At 32.0% G+C, this 25,810-nt stretch overlaps 1 protein-coding gene across 9 annotated transcripts in view; it reads left to right on the top strand.

Moving 5' to 3' along the window:
- The window catches only part of LOC100576421, a 55,368-nt gene that overhangs the window by 14,225 nt on the left and 15,333 nt on the right, over window positions 1-25,810 (top strand). Inside the window, exons 1-2 of one of the 9 annotated variants that reach the window (XM_016915046.2) lie at window positions 240-504; window positions 19,950-20,136. The exons of 4 other annotated variants lie outside the window; for them this stretch is intronic. In XM_016915046.2, the coding sequence (XP_016770535.1) occupies window positions 463-504; window positions 19,950-20,136 (229 nt within the window). In that variant the 5' untranslated portion in view covers window positions 240-462. 4 more of the 9 variants (XM_026443823.1, XM_016915049.2, XM_006566731.3 and 1 more) reach the window with 4 other exon arrangements.

Genomic DNA, 25,810 nt, shown 5'->3' with positions numbered 1-25,810 from the left:
GATTGTCGATTGTGTATTTTTAATGTATATATGTACATATCGATACATTCATAATTTTCGATATATCGATTTTTAATACGCGACGTAATACGCGTCTTACATTAGATCCGTCACGCGCCGTTTTGTCGAACTCTTACGATCTGTCACGAAAATTGCCGAGTCACGAGACCTTGCGCCAAGCGATCAACTCGCTACTTCTAACCGATTAGTGTTTGAATATCTGTGAATTACGTAATACGAAATTAATTCTGGCGATTACGTTGTTCGGAATCGTTTTAAACAACTACCAAAATAAACTAACAAACATTTATTATAATAATTCTTAAATCGTTATTTTAAATCGAATCAATCCATAATTGTTTATCCGAAAATATATAGTAAAACGAGGTGCGCGATCAAAAAATATGAAGGAATCGGAAATGAGCGAGGTTGGAAAAGCAGTGGAGAAGTCTAACTGTACACATGCTGCAGCGTGAACGTAGAGGACAAAGTGGGGATTGTCAGGTAGGATAAGAATGTCGGGCAGTACACCGGTTGGGAAATGAATTGTGACGTGGCTTGGCATTGAGAAAGACACGCGTGTATACTTATACACGGACACCAGTGAGTCGAACTCGTCTATTGCGATCGCGTTGTCTAATTCCTCGTGCGACCTGATTTCTCAAATATAAGCAAAGTCGTTGAAAACGCGGTGTTCGTTCTCCCTTAAAGTGCTTCCGTTTCTTTTTATTATTTACATCATTGTATATTTTATTATATAAATTTATTAATATTTATAGGCTAGACTATCGACCTATCGTCATAATATCGTCGTATTAAAAACATCATAGATGTAAATATTAGAAGAATTGAAATACAAACGATATTAATTCAACAAGTTTTATCACAAATTATGATAAATTATTTGAATAATTCATAAAGCAATTAATTCAAGATAGGGAATTTTGAAAAGAGATAAAAGAAATATCATGGTCGAAAAGTTGGGAAAAAATTCATACGGACGATTTAAGAAAATAGAAAATAACGGAGAGGATTTTATCGATATTCCGCGGAAACATGGACGGTAATCGAGTTTTAATTACCGATTAGCCTTCGAGAGAGCAAGCTGCCGCATTGATGCCGCATTTTATTGTCTATCAACAACGTAAGTGGGTCGTGCGGCCTCCCTCGCCTCCCTCGAGAATTTTCCTGCTCTTATTTCTGCCGGTCACGGGATTCAGCATGTTTCTGTCGCGTAACTTCCATTCGTTTCTACGTTTAGGTCGCCCGGTGCGACATATTATATTTCGAATTCATCAATTTTCTTTTTAAAATGTATTTTAAACTTCATTTTTGAAACGTTATTTTCTTTTTTTTATTTTATTTTATTTTATACAGGCGAAATATATATATTAAATTAGGTTAGGTTAAGAGTGTTATTTCAAAATTTTTGTTTTTTCTTGTAGCAATAGATATTATAATAAAGATTATTGATTCATACACGAGGAATAAGAAGATTGTTTTCGACGTGATTCGAGAAATTTCTTCATGGAAAAGAATTAAACGGGACGATAATTTTCCATCAGAAATTAACCTAATCTCGAGTGTCATAAATCAAGATGGAAATTTTATCACGACATCCTCGTCTTAAATACTTTCACAAATTTTCTTACTTGTAAATAACAAATACCTCGCATTTATAATACATTTAAGGATTTATTTTTCTTGACACTTTAATAATAACGGAATACGTTTGATGATTAAATTTTATCATTATAATTTTTATTCGTTGTAGATTAAAAGTTCCTTCGGATGATTAAAAACCTTATCCAATCCACTCTTTGTTGTTGAAATGAAACGTCTTTAACGGAAATATTCAGCGTGGATATGATGGATGCTTTAATTTACGGTCTAAATTGGGCGCATTGACAAACTTCTCGTTTCTCTGTAAACGAACATCTCGTCGGTTTCCAGTTTCCTCTCGGTCCCGTCTAATCTTTCCAGAAATAAGTAGCCAGCTATTTTCGGTATTTGGAAAATTCGTAAAATATATTTTTCGATCATCCACGTGTACGTGTATATATATATACACTTTTTCGATATTGTTACTCGAGATTAAGCCTCTCTTTCGTTAATTTCGCTTTTAGACGAGCCACTGTTCGCATTAAATCGAGCATATTCATTTTCACTGCGAAGGGGCTCGTGGGTTTCGAGGGTCGTCGAAAGGGGCGTCTACTTATAATAGAAACCGAATGGACAATGATATTCCACTATTTTCGTCTCTTTATTTATTTACAAAAATTCCTCTCTCTCTCCTTCTTTTTTTTTCCACGTTCGTTTTATTTAAAAAAAAAAATTTCATCTTCCAAAATATAAATTCACGGATGATGGATTAAACGCACACACGCGTGGAATAGAAGGATTTAAGTCGGTTAAATTAGTCAGAGTTTTGACCAAGCACGTGTGAAGGAATTTTTGTATACAAACCTCTTTCTACAAAAAAAAAAAAAATCAATAAATTCATGATGCTATAATGGTCTTAACGTTTGTTCGCTATTTTTTTAAATTTTATTTCGTATTATTTATATGTATAAATTTTATAAATTATTTGTGAGAGAAGAAAAAAAAATTTGACGTATCAGCATTAAAAATTAATAAAAAAATTAAAATAAAAAAATTAAAAATTAATAATAAATTAAAATAAAAATAATTTGTAATAATAATAATAATAGGGTTGAGAAATAAAACGTATTCGCGTGATCAATCCTAAAGGGAGCCATTATCGAACGTAAGTAATTCTGCACCCTTCTATTGTAGGCCGACATTGAGATCGGCACACCCCGACTAGAGAAAAATCCGTACGCCGCTTAAAAGGGGTTGTCTTTGTGTCCCGACTGCGTAAGATCAAAAAGAGCCACTCTGAACGCACGATTTCGAATGGTCGCCATTGCCCCCACCCCGATAGAAACTCTGGACAAACAAATATTCATCTACTTTCCAATTTCAATTACGCTTCAATCGGTTGAATCGTCAAAAAGCGCTCAGTTATTCATATTCCGATCGATTATCTTTATTGAGTTAATAAAAAAATTTGACCTTTCGTTCGGACATATTCGTACATATTTTATTTTATTAAAATAATAAATAAAATTTTCTCGTAAGAATTGTTGTTGGAAAAATGGACGAAAATGGATTTAGAAACCGTTTAATAATTTTATTCAATTAATCTGACAGTTTGGCGTATGTAGATTGCAAGAATGTATCGTGTCTCGGCTGCGTTTTGCGACACGGGTGAGGCCCATCTGACTGCGTCACAACTTGCTTTACGTATGTCTTTCTGGCACGCGAACTGACAAACCAATCTCCCCACTCCGACTCGGATTTCATTTCAGTCGACTTTAGCGCTACAACGTACTCGTTACTAGTCGCACGTATTATGAATTTCTTTCTTATATAATGGTCTTGATAAAGATATTAAAAACATTTGATCAATTTTAATATTTAGAATTTTACGTTGAGAGAGTATAAGATAAATAATCTTCGTTCGTTTAAGCATTATTCTCGACTTCTTCTTCGATTTAACCGTACGGTTTTTATCTACACCAATAATTCTGCAAGTTAACGAATATGCGCATGCGCGAATAAATATGCCTGTGTGCGTGCGGCGCGACGAAGTTAGTCGAACAACTCCCGGGACGTGATTTGGTTAAAACAGATAGTAGAAAATTGAAGTGATCGCAATTGCAAGTCGACCTTAAAATGGAATTTGTACGAATACAGATGCAAATTGATGTTTTGTAATCTGTTCTGAAGAGAAAAATATTTTATTACGCTTACAGTATATATCTCTTATTCTGATTATTGTAGTAACAGTATTGTTTAATTATTTTCTGGAAATTATTCGATAAACGTTACTTCTCAGTTCGGATCAAATAAAAAAAATATAACTTAACTATTATTGTGTTCTTTAACTATTATTATAATTAATTACATATTTACACGTTTCGAGTAAACATGTAATATTTTTGTTTTTCGATGAAAAACAAAAATTTGAGAATCACTGTATCACGAATTAAAAATCACTTAGGCAGCAATAATCTTTTATAAAAAGAGAATCATCATGTACGTTTATGTTATACAGACAATGTTCGACAGAGCCATATGCCTATCGGGAGAATTAACTGTAGTTTTAACGTGGTTGTGGTTCGAAAGAAACGAGATGGTTGCATTCTCGATGAGGACGTCAACGACGACGTGGATTCGATGCAAAAGGGTATAAGTGTGTACGTGCACACACGCGTCTTTCTTTTACTCGGTGTACAAGAGGCGCCTGGGAAATAGGGAGTTCCAAAGATAGCAATTGTTTTCAAACCTTTCAAATATCCTTTCTATTTTTTATTTTTAACAAATCGATCGTAAAATTCATTTTTTTTTTTTTCATATGCATTCGAAATTAAATTATTATTAACGATAAGTATGCTTTATGAATGTAGTGAAAAATTTTATATATATATATATACATATTATAATATTATATATTTATTTTTTTGTTTATAAAATTTTTTTTTCAAATTCTTTACTTGTAAATAATTATAAAATTGAAACGAAAAGAAAATTTTTCATCGGTAAACTAAAAACGTATTAATAACTAAAAACGTAATTAAATTATTAACGATAAATATGCTTTATAAATGTAGTGAAAAATTTTATATATATATATATACATATTATAATATTATATATTTATCTTTTTGTTTATAAAATTTTTTTTTCAAATTCTTTATTTGTAAATAATTATAAAATTGAAACGAAAAGAAAATTTTTCATAAACTAGAAACATATAAATTTCATTTTCTACGAGGAAAATGATAGAAAGATTTCAAGGGCGAGAGACATTTTTGAGACACCCCGTGTGCAATAGTCGGAGGGGAGAAACCTCGGGTATGCACGTGGGAAAGAGAGACGGTCGGGAGAATGGAGAAGGAGATGCTATGGGTCGAATGGTACAGGAAGGAGGAATGGGTTCCGCACGAGCGAGACAAAAATGAAGCTAGGATTCTCCTTTCCTCTTCTATCCACAGTATCTTTCTCTATTACCGTCAGCGCGATTCTCTTTATTTATCTAACACGAGAAGCTAGCAGGAGAACATCGAGCAGAACAGTGACACGAAAGTTGAACGAAGATGGAAGACGCCACGAATAATATGTGGCACATTTTCGAGTTAAACGACCAGCATCATAGTTTTTACACTTCGAATTTTAATGATTGTTTTCTGCCTAAGAAAAAGTTTAGATAGAGAGATTTGTTTCACCATTTTCGAAAGAAATATATATATATATACATTCTATTATGATTAAAAAGTAATTTTCATGGAAAATTATAAACGGTAGAATTAAAATTTCACAAAGACTAGAAAAGATATTCGCAATTTAATACGAACTTTTTTTAACGATATATGCTGATAATGAGTTTCTTTATCAGTTCTACGAAGCAGTTTTCTACCGATTAACTTATTGCGAAGACATCGAAATACAATAATCAATATCAATAATTATTAACAATAAGATTAACAATTTATCAAATCAATATTATAAAGAATTAAAAATCACGCGATACAATTTCTTGATAATAATCACAAAAAAAATGTGTTTCATATACATTTTTCTTTCTAGAAACTTTTTTTACTATTGAGATTATCGATTGATATTTTAGTTTCAAGGCCAGCCAAGATAAAGCATTTTGAAGGGTCTCGTGGAAGCCTGAAAAGACTAACCTACCTACCTAATATATTTTCAAGCAAAGAATGCTATTATCTAGATCGGAAAGGAGAAAAGAAGAGCATTCTGAATAGTTCGAATTGTATTCGAAGTAGCGGAGGATAAGGAAACATACCTCGATTAGAAAAGCATTACGTTTTCTGAAAATATCATGTATTCTAAATTGTAACACTCATAAAAAATACGAAACAGAAACGCAAAAATATGACGCAAAATCCATTGAGAAAGCATATACCACTTTCATGTCTGTTCTGAAATCCTGTTCGGTACGTTTCTCAACGCACACTCTCTCGATGTCGTTTGTAGCGGTTATACGCGCGCGCATCAGTTTTAAACATGGCTACCTAAGTATGCACTAAGTGGCGGGATAAGGCAGACATACAACAGACGCGTATCGGGCCGATCGACTTTCAAGGTTTTCGAATAATCAAGTAAATGGAACAACTAATTTGGAAAAAATACATTTCAAAAAAATTAAATATGATAAAATTTAATCTTTTAAATATCAAAGATGTATATATAATCATAATTGTATTAAAGGCAATATTTTAATAATTTAATATCATAGAAAAAAAATAAAATTGATTCAGAAAAGATGAATAAATTTTCAACTCGAAAGAAATATCTTTGTTGCCTAGTTAAATGTTAAACTGATCACTTTCTTTAGAAAGTATGCTCGATGTATTTAAATTTTTATGTAACAATAAATTCTATATGTAAAAAAGAAAATAATTTCTAATGCAGTAATAATAATGACAATAATTTTTATTTTTATTTCAAGATGTTTAATAAATATATAATAACTGTCAATATATTACGATAATCGTATATCTCTGATTAACGTAAACGAATTTTTTCAATATATATGAATTTGATCACGGTAAGAAAGGACATGAGGCAAAGCAGAGACATCTTTGTCATAAATCAGTGAGAGGCCAAATACGTATAAATATATGGAAAGATGAACTAGACGAATGAGCGGGAAGTCTAAGTAAGTGAGAGATCCTTGAAATCGATGAGCGAGCAAGACGAGTAAATGAGTGAACAAATGAAAAAGTCTCAAGATCAAACAAGTGCGAGTAAGAAGGCGAGTGAAAGGAATCCCTATTGCTCAAGAGAGAGTAAGATGACGTTCAAGAAGAAGAAGAGAGACATTCGACTGAGTTAGCATAGCATAAAGAAAGAAGAGAGACGAGATATTCGAGCAAGAAACGAAAGAAAGAGCGAAAATAAGAGAGAGAGAAAAGGAATATAATAAGAGAGAAAGAAAAAAAGAGATAGAAGAAGAAGGAGATATACGTGTATAGGAAAGGAACGACCAGCTGTTTCCTCGTGTGACGTCACGCAGGCGCCTTGTGGCCGAGCAGGGAATGGAGACGGACAGGTGGACAATGCTTCTAACCCCTCTAGTCGTATCTGGATTCTGTTTTCCAATCTACTTGAATATTTTTTTCTTTTTTCGATGCTTTTGTTATCCATAATATCCGCAGAAAGAAACGCAGTCAATCGTTTAAACTTTCACGAGCTCGAACAAACATTATACGAAAGATTAAAATTCAAACCACAATTCATTCAACGTTCAACCTCATTTGCTTTCAAAATGTCGATCTCTTTATGTTTTAATATAAATACCAATTTTGTTAAAACCAATTGATTACATCGTGTTTTATCTTCGTTTTAACGATACGTTACATCAGATGCTCTGTAATATATCTATATAATGTACTGTGTAATATAAGTAAAGATACTACAAAATAGCGTGAAGAAAAGAAGTTTGAGGTAAATAATTAATCTTGCAAAAAAAAATCCTAATCGACCGAGGAAACATAAAATCATGATTCCAAGTTCTGAAGAGAAAACGTGTCGCAAGACCTAGTGTATTCGTCGTCCAATGACATCACACGATGTGCGCATGCGTATTCCTTCCAGCCGTGCACTCGCGCACGTGTCACGAGCACACTGACCACAATAATCGAGGAGGGAGAAAACAATCCTATTGTATATACATTTATATTTTTGTCGAGAAAGAATCGACCAAACTATTTTCAAATTAATCTCTCAACTGATATTTACACAATAATTACACAAATTCTATAATCTATAAACATGATAATTCTAATTATAATGATATAATCGTTATATAATTTTTGCTATATTAAATGCTACAAAATCTAAAAATTATTTTAATTTTAATTTTTATTTTTTAAGTATACAATTTCAACAATCATAAAATATCTCCATTTGAATATATTTCGTTCATATATTTCAATAGGCAACTATGTTTGATCATCATGCAGTTCGCAGATTGTCAAGCTCGAATGACTCTACAGATTGGATTTGAGGCGATTAATCACGAACATTATCTTATCGCGAGTTGAATGCTCCTATCAACGACGTGTTGCGAGCAATCTTTTGCTATGACAAGATTGTACAACATCGTACATAACTACAAACTTTTATTAATAATGCAGAAATATGTTACATTTTTACGTTAGATTCAACGTAAAATTGCAACAATGAATAAATATGATTAATAATAAAGATATTCCAAGTTGAAAATTTCCATTGATTTTTTTAAGATTTTTTATTTGTATAATTAATTTTTTTAGATTCTGAAAATTAATCATAATACGCTTAATATTTCGAAAATAAATAATTATAACAAATGATCATTGCGATAAAAAAAAAACGCTGCAAAATTATCAATTTGGATAATGCAAGGTCTCGCCATACTTGGTTTCGAATTCTCTAAGTAGACAGGTATGCGTATGATTAACAATGTCTCGGCAAACGATTGCGCGATTCGTGTCGTCCCATCCTTGTTTAACGCTTGCGCCGTGCTATAGAATTCTATCTTCGTCGCACTTCACTTCTCCCTTACAATTAGACGCCTAGAGGAGTACGAAGGAGGATTATTCACCCAACCACATTGTTTTCATTGTCCCGCGAGTTATGATGTCAGTCGATAAGATCGAAAACAGAAACAAGGAAAAGACGCGTCGATAAATGGACAAGCTTTTGAAATCGAGATTTAATGTATTTATAATTATTTAAGCGATTCTTTGTTCAATATCAATTGTTTATGTTAAATTCCACTTTATCTAAATTATACCTTCGATCATTGAAACGGATTGATTAAAAAATTTTTTTTTTATTATCATTATAAATAATTCTTGTAATTTTTATCAATTTTAACGATACTTTGTACTTTGATGAAAATGATGGATAGATTATGTTTTCATCAAGTACGAAATTTTGAAAAAAGTGTTGCCCGACGTCAAATATGTAGCTATTTAAACAACCGCTCTGCGGAATCTCGCGTTTAACCTATAATTAAATGCGCTATTTTTCGCCACACGCCGATTTCACTCCAGATGCGTTGTCGAGTGTTCACGTTTCTTCGAAAATTGCGCATTGAAAAGATGGTCGACGGTGGCGCTTGTGAATTTCTCTCGTAGCGTTTTCTAGATTCCGATTTGAATTTCATCGGAAAGCATTACATTCGAAAATAAACGAACGTTCCTCCGTAAATTGGATATGGCGAAACTAGAGTCGATGTTTGTTGGATGGATAGTATTCTTGTAGATTACAACGTGAAATATATATATATATTTGTAGAAATGGACAATTGTGAAGAAAAATACGATATTGTACTTGACAAAGTTATTATCATTTCGTTTAAAAATGAAATAGTTTATTTGTTAAAACGAATAGAATGTCGAAGAATAGCTAATGATGTACCGATAGATGGTAAGGACATTGCCAAGAAAGACGAAAATAATTCGTTCGTTGATGATACGAAATAATTTAATGGAATAGAATTCTTTTTTTTAATTCTTCTTTGAATTTTTATTGAATTTTATTCTTCGAAAAAGGAAAAAAAAATAAGAAACGCGAAAACACATTTATCGCAAACATTTGGAAAGCTCGACGAATGGATGTGGTCGTAATGGCGCTTATTGGTCGTAAAGGTTAAAATAGAAGTAGAAAATCTTGCTAATCCGCGTCGAGCAACATAAACAGAAGGTTAACAAATTTTGCGTGTAAATTAATGAAAGAAACACGGACGTTGCGGAAGCTTGCGAAGATAAGAAGATTCTGTAAATACTGTTATCATCGCCGTCGATCGTACCACCAACTACATTGTAGTCACGGGAAAAGGATACGAAAGTCATATTCGTGTACTCTAACTAATAGTTACGCTTGCCGCCGCCACGAGTGCTCGCTAATAAAAGAACAGGTTCATTTCTTTGACATACGCTGGGAAAATTGACTTTTGTCTCGATAATTTCCTTCGAATTGTACGTAGAAGTATAAATGAAATAATAGGATACGAGTTTACAACAAATCATGAGAAATTGAAAATTACATTCTTTTGTTATATTAATAATAAATATTAATAATAAATAGATTTATTAAAAATATAGATTAACACAGTTTAAAGTTTGAACAATCGTATAAAGTACGAAGTAAGGTTAGAATATCAATATGTCGAATATACATAGTGTTCGATGAGAGAGAACGCTTTCGAAGGTGACCAAACCTATCTAAAAATAACCAGCGCTGCTACTGAAAATAAAGACGAGAGTATACCACTCATTCGACAAACGATTGCTCTGCTTTGATGCATTGAACCGTATACCGTCATTTTTCGAACTACTGCAACACTTTGTATCTAATAGAAAATGTCGATTTATAATATAACACCACCGTGATGAAATATTTGTAACTTACGTTTCAATGCTTTCATAATATTAATCGATAATATTCGTGGAATCGAGGAAATCCGGCTCGTAATATTTATAACCATGCAAAGAAAAAACATATTTTAATATTTTAATGTTTAACGTTATAAACGATAAAATATATGAAAATATAATTTTTCTTAAATAATTGGAAAAAAATCTCTAATAATTATGATCCGTATAAATGATAAATGCGTTCCAATGAAGAAGTTAATCTCGATAGAATATGCATAAATGGTAGTGGTTGACCGATAATAAATCATGATCGTTGGCACACGTTCTTCGATATGTATTAATAACGCGCGATCAGTGGTAGCACACACATATATATATATATATATATACAGGTTTATTCGCAAGAAAGATGCAAACCGTTTCGATACTCAATATTATTCGCTTACATAATCGCAACTTTAATGATAGTTTGATGGCATCTATCATTTCGTTCAAAACAATGATCGCCTGATTGGCTAACTATGCAATTATGCTTTTGTAACAGCCTGTTTAAAAATTAACTTTCACTTCTTTCCGTCCATGCCGGACGAAACTAACCTCTCATCACAGAATCGAATATCTTATTGTTTTATTCTTAATCGATATATATATATTTTTTTTTAATCTTAATAAAGACCGAATGATATTTTATTTCTCACAATTGTTTTTTTTTCTCGTAAAATTGTTTTTATAATTTTTTAACAATTATATATTGCATATTCCATATTCGTAATTATAATCTCATTACATCTCGTTTCCATTTATAAATATCTTTGTCGAGAAAGAAAATGAAAAAAAAAAAATGTAAATGTTTCACACAATCACTGGAAATAAAGTTATCGTTTGTTAAAACTTACGAGTCTGCGCGAGAAGTGTATAGGTTAGCTTGTATAGTTTAGGAATGAAAGTTATACATTATCCGTTAGATCCCTAGAAAAGTTGATGGAGTTAGGAGATTGAGGGGAAATGCCGAGTGACGAAGAGAAGGGAGGGAGTAAGGAGAGAGAAGAGAAAAGAAAAGAAAAGAAAAGAAAAGTCGGAGTGGCGACACGAAGAACGGCTTTTTACTTGTGTACGACCATTTTCATTAGAGGACAACTGTGATATTTATATATCGTGTTATAAAATAAATAATCGCTTGTTATATATTTATATATTATTTATAATTAATAAAACTCTTTTGAAAAGTCACTTTGATGAATGTGTAAATAATACATTTTATATAAAATTTTTAACAAAGGAAAAAAATTATCATTTTTATTATCTCTTGAATTGAATCTAATCTTAAATTGAAACAAAGAAACGAAAAAAAAAAAATTAAATGAACATATGTACGTATCGCGATTCGTAAGATATTTTAAGACCTAATCTATCAAAAAATTTCGAGTTATCAGAATCGAATTTTTTTTTCACAAGTTATTTTCGATTATATGTATTTTTCAATCTTTACAACAATGCTTATTTATATAATTTTAAAAGTGAAATGATTAATTTCATGAATAACATCATGATAGAATATATTAAATTTAAAATAATATAATCTATCCATAATGAATAAAATCTCTAGAGATCCTCTATAATTTCAATTTCTAAAATCTTCAAAAGTTAATTCATGATAGATTTTCTATAAATTAAACACGTTCGCAGAAAATAAAACGATGCAATTCCGTTATCGTGATTCATAAATAATACGAACTCAATAGCATATCAAGCATGAGACCATCCATACTGATCGATCTTCTGGCATGGCGCGACTAACTGTGAAAAGCTGGCGGTGCCGACAGCGCCGCCTATCGTCGACGGCGGCGGCGTCGTTCTCGTTCTATCTTCGTTGGTTGTGTAGGTACTTACTTACATACTGCCTAGTAGTAGGTAGTGTCGTTTCCCGCGTGTAAACACACTGCGGTGTGTAGTCGTATCGTGTCCCCCTTCACAACCTCTTCCGATAACGAACGTGTTTTACGCGCCACACCAAAATAATCCGATTACCGGGGCCAAACTAGCCTTTAAAAGTCGCCTTCGAAACGAGAAAAGAGCGGGAAAAAGGGAGGTCCTTAACCTCTTTTGATTCGCTAGCTGTTTTACGCTCGATTCCGCGTCAAGTTTTAATGAACTCGTCCCAGTTGATTTCGCCCAATCAAATTTCGTCAATTTAGAAAAATAACCAATTTGATTTTAATTTTTTTCCTTTATTCATTTATTATTCTAATTCATATTTTGTCCTCTATCGAAAAATTAATGTGGAATGTTAAACATACAATTTTTACGTTTTTTTATATTTATGTTTCAATACGATTTTTGGGCTTGTTTAAACACAACAAGCGTAGAATCTGTGTTTTAATCGATACTTCCGCGGAATTCACGGTGACGCGATAGAGTTAATAAAATGTTTCAATTACTTATCGATTGTGTTCGCTGAAATTAACGAGTCACCGCTCGATATCGAATATTCGAAATTATTATCATTATGCTTTAAAAACCACGTTCTTTCTGATCCTTCGAATCTTTAATAGCTATAACATTAGTGAAAGTCAAACTAGAAAGGTAAGGGTCGCTTAACACAATTCGTTTTAAGATCGAACGTCTCCGATGGAAAGTAAAATTTTTTTCTTTTTTTTCCATTATATATATATATATATATATATTATATAATATATTAATTATTTAATGAATTGCTTTGTGAATGATCTTTAATTCTCTAAATTTCTTTGTTCTCTCGAAAATTCATTTACGTTAAAAATAAATTATTTATTCAATTATTATACATTTATTAATTTAAAAGAAATTCATAGAAACAAATGATTAATTTTTTAAAAAATCATCTGAATGTTTATAAGAGTGATAAATGTACGTGAAAAAACGACTAATATTTTCAAAATGTCAGTTTATCGATTTGGAAGAAGACGTACAATATATATATATATATACAGTCTCTCTTACTATGCTATGTACACTTCCACAAATCTTGTGTTCCTACGGAGTATAGCGAGATCAGATTTCGAATCCTCAGGATACGATACCTACAAGGTCTTTACTTGAAAGCTATAGTATAGTATGTGCATAGGTTCTACGAAATAAGTATTGATCACTTGTCATTTTTTTCAATTGATTCTTAATACTTAAATATTATTAAATTTATAATACTAAAAAAAAATATTAATTATTTAAAGGAAAAATCAGGTTTTTAGAAAAAGAAGGAATTTAAATGAATCGAAAATTTATGATTAGTAGTAAAATAAACTAGAGAGCTTGGAAAGTTCTCGAAAGGTCCGAACTTTGCATCAATAAAAGAGATTAATAACTGAGATAGAAAATAGGGATTAATATATAGAGAGGAATCGAGATTCTATTGAAAATCATTAATGCAATAATCTTTGATAGAAAATGCATTTAATTATTTTATATTTATACATTATTGTAAATAGTAATTTACCATGTATTATTAATATATTATATATTTCATTCATCAGCAAAAATTTTAAAATAATTTTAACTCTTTATATCCATTAAGCAAAACCATAAGTCAAGTTTCAATATGAACTCGAGAAAATTATTAATCTTATTTCAATAAAGGCTCCATAGAGAAATCACTCAATGTTAATCAGATTAGTTAAAAGGTTAATGATTTTTCAAAGATTCGATGAAAATTTGAAGGATTTATTGTTCAGAGAATAGATGATCTCTCTCTGCATTAATTTTTTTTCATTATTATTTAACTTTTGACCAATATAGAAATAATAATTCTCATTATAAAATATAAAATATATAATATATATATATATATATAACCTTAAAATCCATGGAGATCAATAAAAATATATAAGATCAAATAAATATGAAGGTGAATAAAAAGGTCATATCGACAAGTCAACATAAACGGTTAAGTTTCCGAGAAGAAACTAGGCATAGAGAATTTTGAAACACCATAAAAATCGATCGGTCGTCTCGTCCTCGGTTGAGCCGGCTGTTCACTGGTCTACAATGACGCGCTGAGAATGTGTAGGTGCTTATAACTACATGTCCATGTATTCGTCTCTGGCAACAGTGAAGAAAAAGACGGACGAATAAAAGCGGGACAAAGACGAAAGTAGAGAATCTATAAGCGAAGAATGGATGTGAACTGTAAAGAGAGCGAGAAAGATGGTACAGTCGGTGTTCAGAAACTGAATCGATGAATAAGAGAAAGGAAGAGATAGAAAAACAGAACGAGAAGAATGTCTGACGATGAAGTGAGCGAGACAAAAGAGTAAATATATTAATAATAATAATAAGAAAGAGAAGAAAATAAAGTAAACAAAAAAGTGAAATAATCTGATCATTTGATAAAAGAAAAATATTATTGTATATATAATATTATATTTGTATTACTAATTAAAATAACAAAAATATGTACTGTAGAAAAGAAGTATAGCAAGAAAGAAAATTAAATCTAATGAGAAAAATAAAAATTCCTTTAAGAGAAAAATCATAATTGGTGACAAAAGGACACTTATAGAAAAAGTACATAAAGTTAGAATGAAAATGAGGTAAAAAAATTACTATGTGACAATCCAACAAAGAAAAATGATAAATGAATTCAGAAGAAAAGATTTTTTTTTTCTGTTTGAAAAATAAGAGCAAAGAAAGAGAAAAATGACAAAGTTCGAGAGATGAAGTGGAGCAACGTGAACCACACGAACTCATCTTTCTTTCATTCTCCCTCAAATATCTATTTTAAAAACGAGCATTTAAAATATATTCGAATTTCATTTGAATCATTTGATCATTTTAACGATATATACATCACATTTGTTACAATTATCACAAATATTCGATTCTATAATAATTTCTATTTTAATATAATTTTTTGATAATAAGATATGATAAATTTAGAATTTTTTGGTTACATATTTTACGTTTTGATTTTTTATTAAATTTCAATTCTTTAACAAATTAAAATATAAGAAAAATGAATTTCAATTGTTTATTTATTTTTCTATTTTAATATAATTTTTTGATAATAAGATATGATAAATTTAGAATTTTTTGTTTATATATTTTACGTTTTGATTTTTTATTAAATTTCAATTCTTTAACAAATTAAAATATGAGAAAAATGAATTTCAATTGTTTGTTTATTTATTTATTAATTAACTAAATCCACGAAGAAATAATTCCGGTAGGAGTTCTTCAACTCATCTATCTGATTTCACACAAATTATTTGCCTTGAAGTGTCATCGATATTCCATATTTCCGGCGCGTCTTTCGAGCGAGAACGATATTCATGGACGAAGGTAGTTCACAAGAGAGCTGGTCGATCGGCAAGAATTAAAATATCGAGCGTCTCGAATAGAGAGAAGTGCTCGGCAGCAACGAGAGAGGAACGAAGATGAATAAACTAACAACGAGGATAGAAGAGTTGAGTAGTCCCTCGTCCCTCTTTAAAATATACCGAATCTTCTTTCTTTCGTTCGAGAAAAAAATTCCTATTTTTATTTTCGGATTTCAATAATTTGTGTTCAAACCATTTCGGTTAATTCTCTTGCGTAATATTATTGAATATCAATTTATCGACGATTTTTTTTTATATAATCCATTGTTTTGAATTATCTGTTATTCGATGTTTGCGATTATAACAATGAAAATTTAATGTATTGTAATTTAATGTATTAATTGTAATATAATATTTCAATAGATAGATAATTCAAAATATAGATTGGAAATTTAACTTTTATCATTTATTTCGTTCCATGAATTTTAATTTTTTTAACCGATCAACCTGTAATTCTAATTTAAACTTTTTACATTTACCGTTGCGTTTAATATTCGAAAGTTATTTAAGAAAGTTATTTTCAAAATTCTTATTCGTTATTCATATTATTCGATCTATTTCATTTGAAAAATTGAAGTTTGTTTTTCTAGGCATTATTTATTATTAAATATCTTCATAGATAATATAATGTAATATATCAAGTAGAAAAATTTTTCGTGGGATTCGAAAAACATTTATAAAAACATATGGTTAAAAAAGTTGCGTGAAATGAGTACGATCGCGCTATAGTGTGGTTTGTACACGTGCGCAAAAGGGAGGGGCGAATATGTGTGCATCGGGAGGAGTGGAAAAACGCGAATCAGGACTCGTTCGTAGCGAGGAGCTGTTGGGAGCGTTGTACTCCGGCTGTCTTATAATTGAACAAACACGAGCCATCAAAGATTTCCGAGATTGTTCTAGCTAAAAGGAGAAAAAGATCTCTATTTTTCAACTTTAGAACCGATTGTCTCCATTGGTGTATTAATAGTCGATTAATAATTTGTTTCTTTTCACTGCAAAATCCTCTGATTTTTGACAAATTTCTTTTTCACGAATAATCATAATATTCTCTTAAAAAAAAAATAAAACATATGATAACGCGTAACAATAAAATTGATTATTATTTCATTCTATTCGAAAATTTGAAGAAAAAAAAATAAGTGGAAACAAGAATTTCCATGAAGTTTGATTTTTATGTTTAGCTATACTTGGCCGTTAACCAATAAAAATTGCAGTGTACGAAAGATGACCGAGGAGTAAAGAAGGTCTATAGTAATGGCAGAACAACACTAATGGTCGAAAGAGAGAAAGAGCAATGGTGATAGAAAAGGATAGAAAGCATCGATGGGGCGGAGTAGGGGACAGGTGTCGAAGTGGAAGGGAGGAAACCGCATGAAGGGGAAAACGACTCGACTCGGAACTCATGTCGTAGCGGTACTCGTTTTCTCTTCGGCACCGCATATCTCGTTGCCACGAAATTGAATAACCGCATGACCAATGCACGAAGTTGCACTTGCTCAAGCTCGAATTTCTTGATCTCGAATTAAACACAATTTCAAAGAAGATGACTTGTTTTTTGAAAAATTCGAAAATCTGTATAGTTATCTACATCTGCATAGTTTTTTAAATTTGATCTATTTTCAAATTTTATTTCGTCGGAATTTGACAAATGCAATAAAATTTTGGTAATTTTAAAAAGTATATTTGTCAATATATTTTTTTTTGAATATTTTCTTTTTCTTTTTATTAAAAAAAGACTCTTTAATAAATTCGCATCACGTTACAATTATACACCTTCTTCAATACTCTTATCTGTCATTATTTCGTATACGAAACTCAAGGAAAAAGGCTTTCCCACTCAACCGGCTAGGCTGACTGGTTCGGTGCTTAGTCACGTGTTGCGCGATACGAATGCGCACTAGTCAAAACGTCGTTGACCGTTCAATGTAGCAGATCGAATCTATCCTCTTGACATGTAGATATTTCTTTGTATTATCATTATATTTTTATATTATCCGTGATCTTTTTACACTGTAATAAGGCAGAATTACAAATATTACTACGCAATAGATGATGACTACATCGTACAATAAATGAAATATCAAGGTTAGATTCAATGTATCGATATTTTAACTTATTATCAATAATATTCAGTATGATATGTATTTTATCAATATACTTTTGCATTCAAATAAAACAAATAATAATAGTGATTAATATAAATGATACTTAATAGAAATTTTCAAATGATTATTAGATGATTTATATAATGATAATTAAACTAACCTAAAAACACCATACTTCTTATGTCGTAAAAGTACAAAATCTATTCATAGATTTTAATTTGAATATCGATTAATAATTGTAGAATAATTCGACATGTTCTGCTCGTTGTTCCGTAATAATTGTTTCTGTACAGTAGTGCGTGTTGCATATCGTCTATAATCGTGTACAATTTGCATATGAGTGGGCGAGAGCGTACAACCAGAAACAGAAAATTGTAAACTCCGTAAATAACGAGTTTGTAAAACGTTTCGTCTTCGTCAGTCCATTACGTAATTAACAATCGATAATCTCCTTAGTTGCATATCACCTATTTCTACACGTGTGCTTTTTTTCACTTGAATTATGTAAGATGTTCGAATCAATGATACGATGTATACGATGCCGATAATATTAAATTTTTTTTTTCTTAATTCCTTTTCGTCTAATTTCCCAATGAGAAAAGTTTCACGAAAGAATTTTTTGAAAAATAAAAAAAACCAAAAGTAAACTCGAAACGATCAATTTTTCAGTGAAAGTAAGGGGCGTCTTATTTTCTCGAATGAAAAAAAGAAAAATAAGAGAAAAAGACATCCTACAGGAGTCGTCTTTTCTTCGTTGCTTTTACGTAACGGCCTCTTTAAAACCTGGCAAGAAAACACACACGGGGCATCTCCGACTCGCCGCAAAAGTGCTCTTAACCCTCTCGTTCTTTCCCCCTCCCCTCGCGCTGTTCTCTATCACCCCTCCTTTGCTGTTCTGTAGATGGTACCGGTTGATGGCAGTCGCCAAGTTCTTGCTGGATACTCTCATTAGATTACATCAAAGCCGAGAAAAGCGGGAAGATCTGAGTTCCATTATATTCGAATGTGCGCGTATATACATATATACATATATATATATATAGTGTAACCGAAAAAATAAATAAATAAATAAATAAAACACGGATTATTAAAATTGTTTACTTTTACCTGGTGAAAGGAAAGGAACGGTTAATGTGTGACAGAAAATAGAAAATAAATTCGAAACACTCGTCGTTACATTTTTCACTTTCAAAAATTAAATATAATAATATGCTTAATTTTATTATATCAAATTTTATCAATTACATTTTTGTAAATAAAAAATAAAATAATTTTTCAATATATTTATTTACTATTTTAATATTGTTTAAAAAAAATGTAATATCGTATGTAAACGTGTCGAAAATCGGACAATGAATGAACAAATCGAATTAATCGAAAATTCGCTGTTAAAAACTGATATAAGTATGGGTTAAACTTGGGCGAAACGACGTTGCCAAACAAAAGAGTAAAGGACAGGTTTAACATTTTGATACGTGAATAGAAAATTTTTTCCTGTTTGTATACGATACTACGATGGATGGCTGTGTGCACGCGCGCGCGCCACAATATTTCACGTGGACGTTCGTACAAAAGCGCACGGCGCATTATCATATCGCATTACGGTACTTACACGCGCATACATCTACTAAATTCCTCGTATGCCATCGGTATAATGTACTCTTCCTATCTACCATTAAATCAAACGCAAAGCACCTAACCAGTCGGACGGTTCATTTGGTTCAGCCCGCGTGCTCGTATTCAACGTGGAAATCACTTGCTTTCTTTCCGAATATTTCGACGAAAGGATAACTTTTCGATCGCAAGTAATTTCGAGAAATTCTTGAATTCTTGCGATTTAAATATAGATTCATCCCGTGCGATGTGAAAATTTGTTGATTCGAGATACACGTGTATATGAAAAATCATAAATTGAAACGTGAATCATTTCAAAATTCCCCTCTCGTTTATTTAACCAAACCTATACTCCACACCTTTTCAATAATCATCAAACGCGATAAATCTTCCATGAGAAAAAAAAATAGTATTTATTCCAGCATAGGTGTTCGGTGGCATCGAAGTTCATCGTAGGACAAATATTGCGATGTATATGTGCATATATAACTTGTATACCGAAGGATGTGTACGAGTTTAAGCAGAAGATACAAAGGGGACCAGAACGGCGAGGAGACGAGAAATCGTGGATGGGCGAGTGGTCGAGAGGGCAGAGGGGTGACGATGAGAGTGAGTAAGTTTGGTGGGGGAAAAAGGACTCGGAACTCGTGTCGTAGCGGTACGACGTTCGGTCGGGTATCTCCGCATCGCGAGCCACACGCTCGGCCGGTGTCGGCTCGCATACGCGCTCAGTCGTGCACTGGCCTCGCTTGCGAACTAACGTCGGGCGAGAGCTATTCGATACGTACAACACGAAATACGTTCACAGTGTTTTCTTCTTCTTTCATGCATACGTATGTGCGTAAGTGTGTGTACACAACCGGCAAAAGATATACATGTACATTTATATACGTGTATCGTATATAACACACGCAACTTTCCTTCCTATTTCGTCCGTCAATCGTCTCACGTAGAAAGGGTTAATGTGTCGTGTACGAGTATACCGAGTGCAATCATCAGTAGTGATCTATCGAAACGTTATGTTATGACTGACTATCTATATATACATATATACATATACATATATACTAATAGTGTAGTGACAGCAATGACGAAGGGACGCCAAGTCTAACGTGCTCCGATTAACTTCGTTCCGTTAGTCAGCCGAGTGTGTGGTAAAGTTGAGAGTGCCTGCGAGAGTAGGAAGGAAGAACAAAGAAGCGAGTCCTTTGCCAGTCGGTGGAAGTGAGTGAGGTTTGCGAAGACTGTCTCCTCTTGAAGTCTCTCTTCTCTGTCTCTTCACTCCTTTCTTTGTGGATCTCAGTGTTCCCTTCAGCTCTTTCTCTCGCTTTCTTCATCTCTACCATCGACATCGTGTGAACAGCAACGACAAGTTGGTTTCGTCTCGAGGTAAAGTGATTTTATATGACGTCACGAAAGCGATGTCAAGTTGAGCAACCTCCATCTACGCACGTCACCTATTTGTTCACGTACTCTCTATCCCCACCCTCGCTCCTTACCCCTCTACGAGACTTGTTTTTTTCCTCCCTTGTCGCGTCGAATATAGCGCGTGACGATCTTGTGATGAATAAGTACCGATATTATGCGCTTATGCTTATGACACAGCATCTATTATCAATGGCTAACGTAATCCGGGGATAAACGTTGGCACCTTGAATTTTTTTGTGTGGGTGTTACTCTTGAGGATTAATGAACTTTTTTCTTTCCATCTTTTAGTCGAGGAATAAAATTTGAAAATGGAACGATATATATATATATTTTGTTTGTAGTATTACGATATTAGTGGAACAAAATAACGAGAACGATGCAGGCTTAAGATTAAAATTGTATAATAAAAATATTTTTTTCATAAATATATATCGATACGAAAAATCTACAATATATCAATTATTTTATTAAAACAGATGTTTTTGATAAATTATTTATACACTATATATAAAAATATTAAGTAGATTGTATATATATAAATAGTAATTCGTTTTGTGAGTGAGATCAAGATATTATCCGATGTTTAATCTGTCTTCTATCTAGTATTGTAGCAACGGTTCAATATATTGTTACGGCATATCTAAATAGTCCATAGCCTTCGATTTATCACGTTCAGCGGCTGCTTAGGGAATGCCATTAAGTGGATTGCTTAGCCACTATCGATTTTGTATACTTTAGAGTCGTAACGTATGATGGAGCCAATCTGTGTATCTTATCCATTTTTTAACATACATTTATTTCCAACTAAAGTATTTATTAAATTAAATTATAATGGAAATTATTAATTCTAGAAAGAACTTTATTCCAAATTCTTTTAATAATATTTAATTTGAATGATGATAATATACTTGAACAAATAATAAAAAAAAAAAAAAAAAAATAAAAGAAAATAAAGAAATAAATAATTTCTTTTATTTAATGAAAATAAACTATACGAAGAAATGAACAATGACTCAATGATATTTTTTTAAATTTTTTTCACATATTCATGCAAGATTAAACATTTAATTTGGAAAGTATTAATAAAATTAAAAAAAATAGATTAAAATTGCTTTTATGCGATTCTTCTCACGTTACTGTGGTTTCAGTCTGACTTCGTTCCTTCTCTTTCTTTTAAACAACGTAACATATGCGCACAAATTTATGAACAGAAAACATATCGAGTTATTATCGCGAGAACCGCATTAACCTTCGATCGGTAACAGACTAACAGTATCATTTGAACTGTACAAATCTATTTCAGATTATAAAATTTTGTTATGTATAAATAAATTATACATTATCAATTCTATAAATAATAAAACGAAAGAATAAACGATAAAAATAATTTTATTTAAATATTTGTATTCTAATTTATCAATAATTGAATTTTATCTTATTTTTAATATCATTGGCCAATTATTACTAGCTTTTCTCACGAAAGCATATCAAAATCCTTAAGATCCCTTTATATCATATTCTTCTTACTGGTTCGCGCCTTGTCCTCTTACTTATACATGTATATTCAAGGACGATTCGGATATAACTGCCCACACGCTCTCTTTTAAAGAAAAAAAAAAATTATGCGATCAAAGAAACATAAAGTAATGTAATAAAAAATAGAGTTTTTGTAACAAATAAAATGTTATAAATGTTACATGTAGGTATTCTTTATACAATTTTTTTTTTGTTTCAATTAAATACATCAATTAATTAAAATTATCAATTAAATACAAAATTATAAATAAATAATTTCTTCCTTAATAGCAAATAATTGTTAAGAAAAATATTGAAAAATAGTAGAAAAATTAAAGTTTTGTAGCCTCTTGCCGCTGCTAATCTACATTATTCTACGTGTTATGTATCATCTGGTCGGTCATGCGTGTTCCCCCCCGACTTAAAATTCAACGACAGCATCGACGTAACTATTTACGACTCTACCAAGACGGTCCCTTGCGACATCCAATACTAACCTCAACACACATATCCTACCGTTTAGATAATGTATCGAACATTTACTGCATAGCCAAAGCATCATAATCACGGTGCCATAATATCTCTAAGATTCGATACCGCATATTATAAATATTTTCCAACGTCTAAAATTGAACTGTAGTCGAAATATTCGATCGAAAGTTGACCCGTACTACACGAGAATTCTTTCCTCGCTTTAAAAGCGCTTTTCGCAGAGGGCGCGAAAATCGCCCGTCGTAAGCCAATCATCGATTCAAAGACTCGTCGTGTATTCAATCGCGACGTATGATTGGTTAAGAAGAATTGAAGCACAAATTGTGACCAATAGGGGGATCCGTATATAAAAATCAGTTCTGTAACTTGCTAAATGCGTTGGTTATTGGATGAAATGTATCGCGGAGCGAGGCAGACGTTAACTCCGGTTTAAAATTCTACGGCAAGAGGCTCGTAACTATTTACGTCCTGGTCGAGAGCATATAGTTACTTTCATAGGGCTATGCGACGCATCTGTTTGACTAGGGAACACATGCAAACCTCGTTTCTCTTTCTGCGTGCGCATAGAAACGACGATCTAAACTCTAAAACAAAGGTATTATCGCGCATATCAGATCTGTGTTGAATTACAAAGTGACTTATGAAAGGGCATCTACTCGTGTAAGTAATAACTTGCAAAAGAACAATAACCGGATAATTAACGATACGAAAAATCTCATTTCGACATCGGTTTATTATATCTTAATAATTCCTTCATTCAGTGGTATATTTTTTTCCATAAATCGATGAAAATATTTTTCAAGATTGATGATGAAATATTATCTATTATAATTGTATATTTTTTTTTTTAATATTCGCTCGCGAATAGAAATAATGGGAAACAGATCGTATTTCTTTTGATCTGTTCTAACCAAAGATATTTTGCATCGAATCGAGGATGTTCAATAACGATTGCTTTACATTTATTTCGCGTATGATTAACGAGCAGCACCATTATAATAGTTTTTTCAACCAAGTCTCGAGCGCAACTCCTTTCATCTGCGTACCAATACTCTTCTCGAGTAAATAGTTATCGATTCCTTCCTCGATCGAAACTTACGCGCTTTATCAACGTAAGAGGGTGGCGTAGTTATATCATAGATCGTAGCGTTGATAAGAGAGTTATGTATAATGGCACAAAAATGCTCGCGATTTGAAGGCATTTTATCGCCTTGCGAAACAATAATAAGGTTAAATTTATCGAAATCGATAAAAGAATTTGCACGTTTATCAGATATTTGATTTTTTTCCCCGCGTTATCTCTCAATTTATCACAGTGGAGGAAAATTATCGAATTTAATTTAATTTAAAAAAAAAAGATTGCGTTATAAACATTTGTGTTATCGAAGGAGTAAAAATTGCCTGGAAAAAATCCATTGCGGCGTATTCTTTTGACTGTGAGATGCGAAGGAACGAAAACCCGTTAGAAATTGTTCGATGCTACTCTTGCATGTCGCGAACGGTCATACATGCCTGCCGTGACAGCTCTATGCGGCGGTGGTGGTGGTTGTTGGTGCGAGCACGCGCATGTGTGCGCGCGCAACGCGTGTGCACGAACGGCAAGCGTGCACGTCCGCCATAGGCCGTTTCTCGTCGTCGAGTTACAAAGGCTGAGTAGAGTAAGCGCGTCGAAAGAAGAACGGCGGCAGTGTGAAAGTAAAGAAAGTGGGCCGCTCCAAGTAGTGTTCAACCTAGTACTTACTTACCTACCTTCCTTTTTCTGCTGTCATGATTCTTTCTTCTGATCCAAGGATCGGTTAATCATTCAACGAATTATTAAAAATTATGAATTACAAATTTCTTATAAATACCGCTGTAATTAACTGGAAGGATTATTTTGTTTCGAAGTTACAACTTGATTTTAATCGAATTAATAAATTAATTTCGAGTTAAAACGGTATTTAACGGTAATATTTTTTTTTTTTTTTTATAAGAGGTTAGTTAGATGTTTCAACGGTCCAGTCGATAAGGTAAATTCATTTATTTTAAAGTGAAAGATTGGGAAAAAAAAATGATTCCGATGAAAAATTTAACGATAGAAGCTGATAAGCGTGACTCTCGATTTGTTTATCGTATTAAATTTAATCCAAAGTTCAGCAATGTGGACAAAATAAAACCCGTATTAATTTCTTAAGAGATTATCGATTGCCGATTGGGAGACTTGGTGCGGCGTGAGTCCGCGCATGATTCCATCGTGACGTTTGCTCACTTTTACTAATTCCTCGGTATTTGTAACATGGTGAAATACAAATTAATTATGTCATGTCAGAGATTCTAGAAAGTTGTCGCCAAGATGATTGTTATGATTCTGGACTGAATCCAATATCAACGTAGCTCAATTAATGTCACGCTAAAAATCTCATATACGAGATTGTGTTTGTGTTATTGATTTAATATAATAATAAACTTGAATAGAAATAATACGTGTTGTCAAAAAAATTATATCTGGTTAGAATCGTTTTAAAGAGTTATATATATGTATATCTTTAAATTTATTTCCGATAATTTTATGAATCGCTGTTTCTTTCATACGTCCGACTTATCGATAGAGTAAAATTTAAACGAAGTTTTCACGAGATCAGAAGTTCATTGGTCCGTCAAACGTTGAAGAGGTTAGAAAAAATTTTTTTACCGACAAGATAGTACGAAATGAAGAAATAGTTTCTTTTTTCTTCGAATAAATCGTTTTTCACGTTTTTATTCGTTTCTAAAAGGCAGTTTACGAATCGAGTAAAGAATTATCCGAAAAATAATAGAAATCATCACAATTGTGTCACGAAGTGAAATATATATATACGATTCCACGACT

The sequence above is a fragment of the Apis mellifera genome, linkage group LG11 (genome assembly GCF_003254395.2).
Source record: "Apis mellifera strain DH4 linkage group LG11, Amel_HAv3.1, whole genome shotgun sequence".
Classification (NCBI taxonomy): Eukaryota; Metazoa; Arthropoda; class Insecta; order Hymenoptera; family Apidae; genus Apis; species Apis mellifera.
This window is presented reverse-complemented; position numbering and strand designations above follow the sequence as displayed.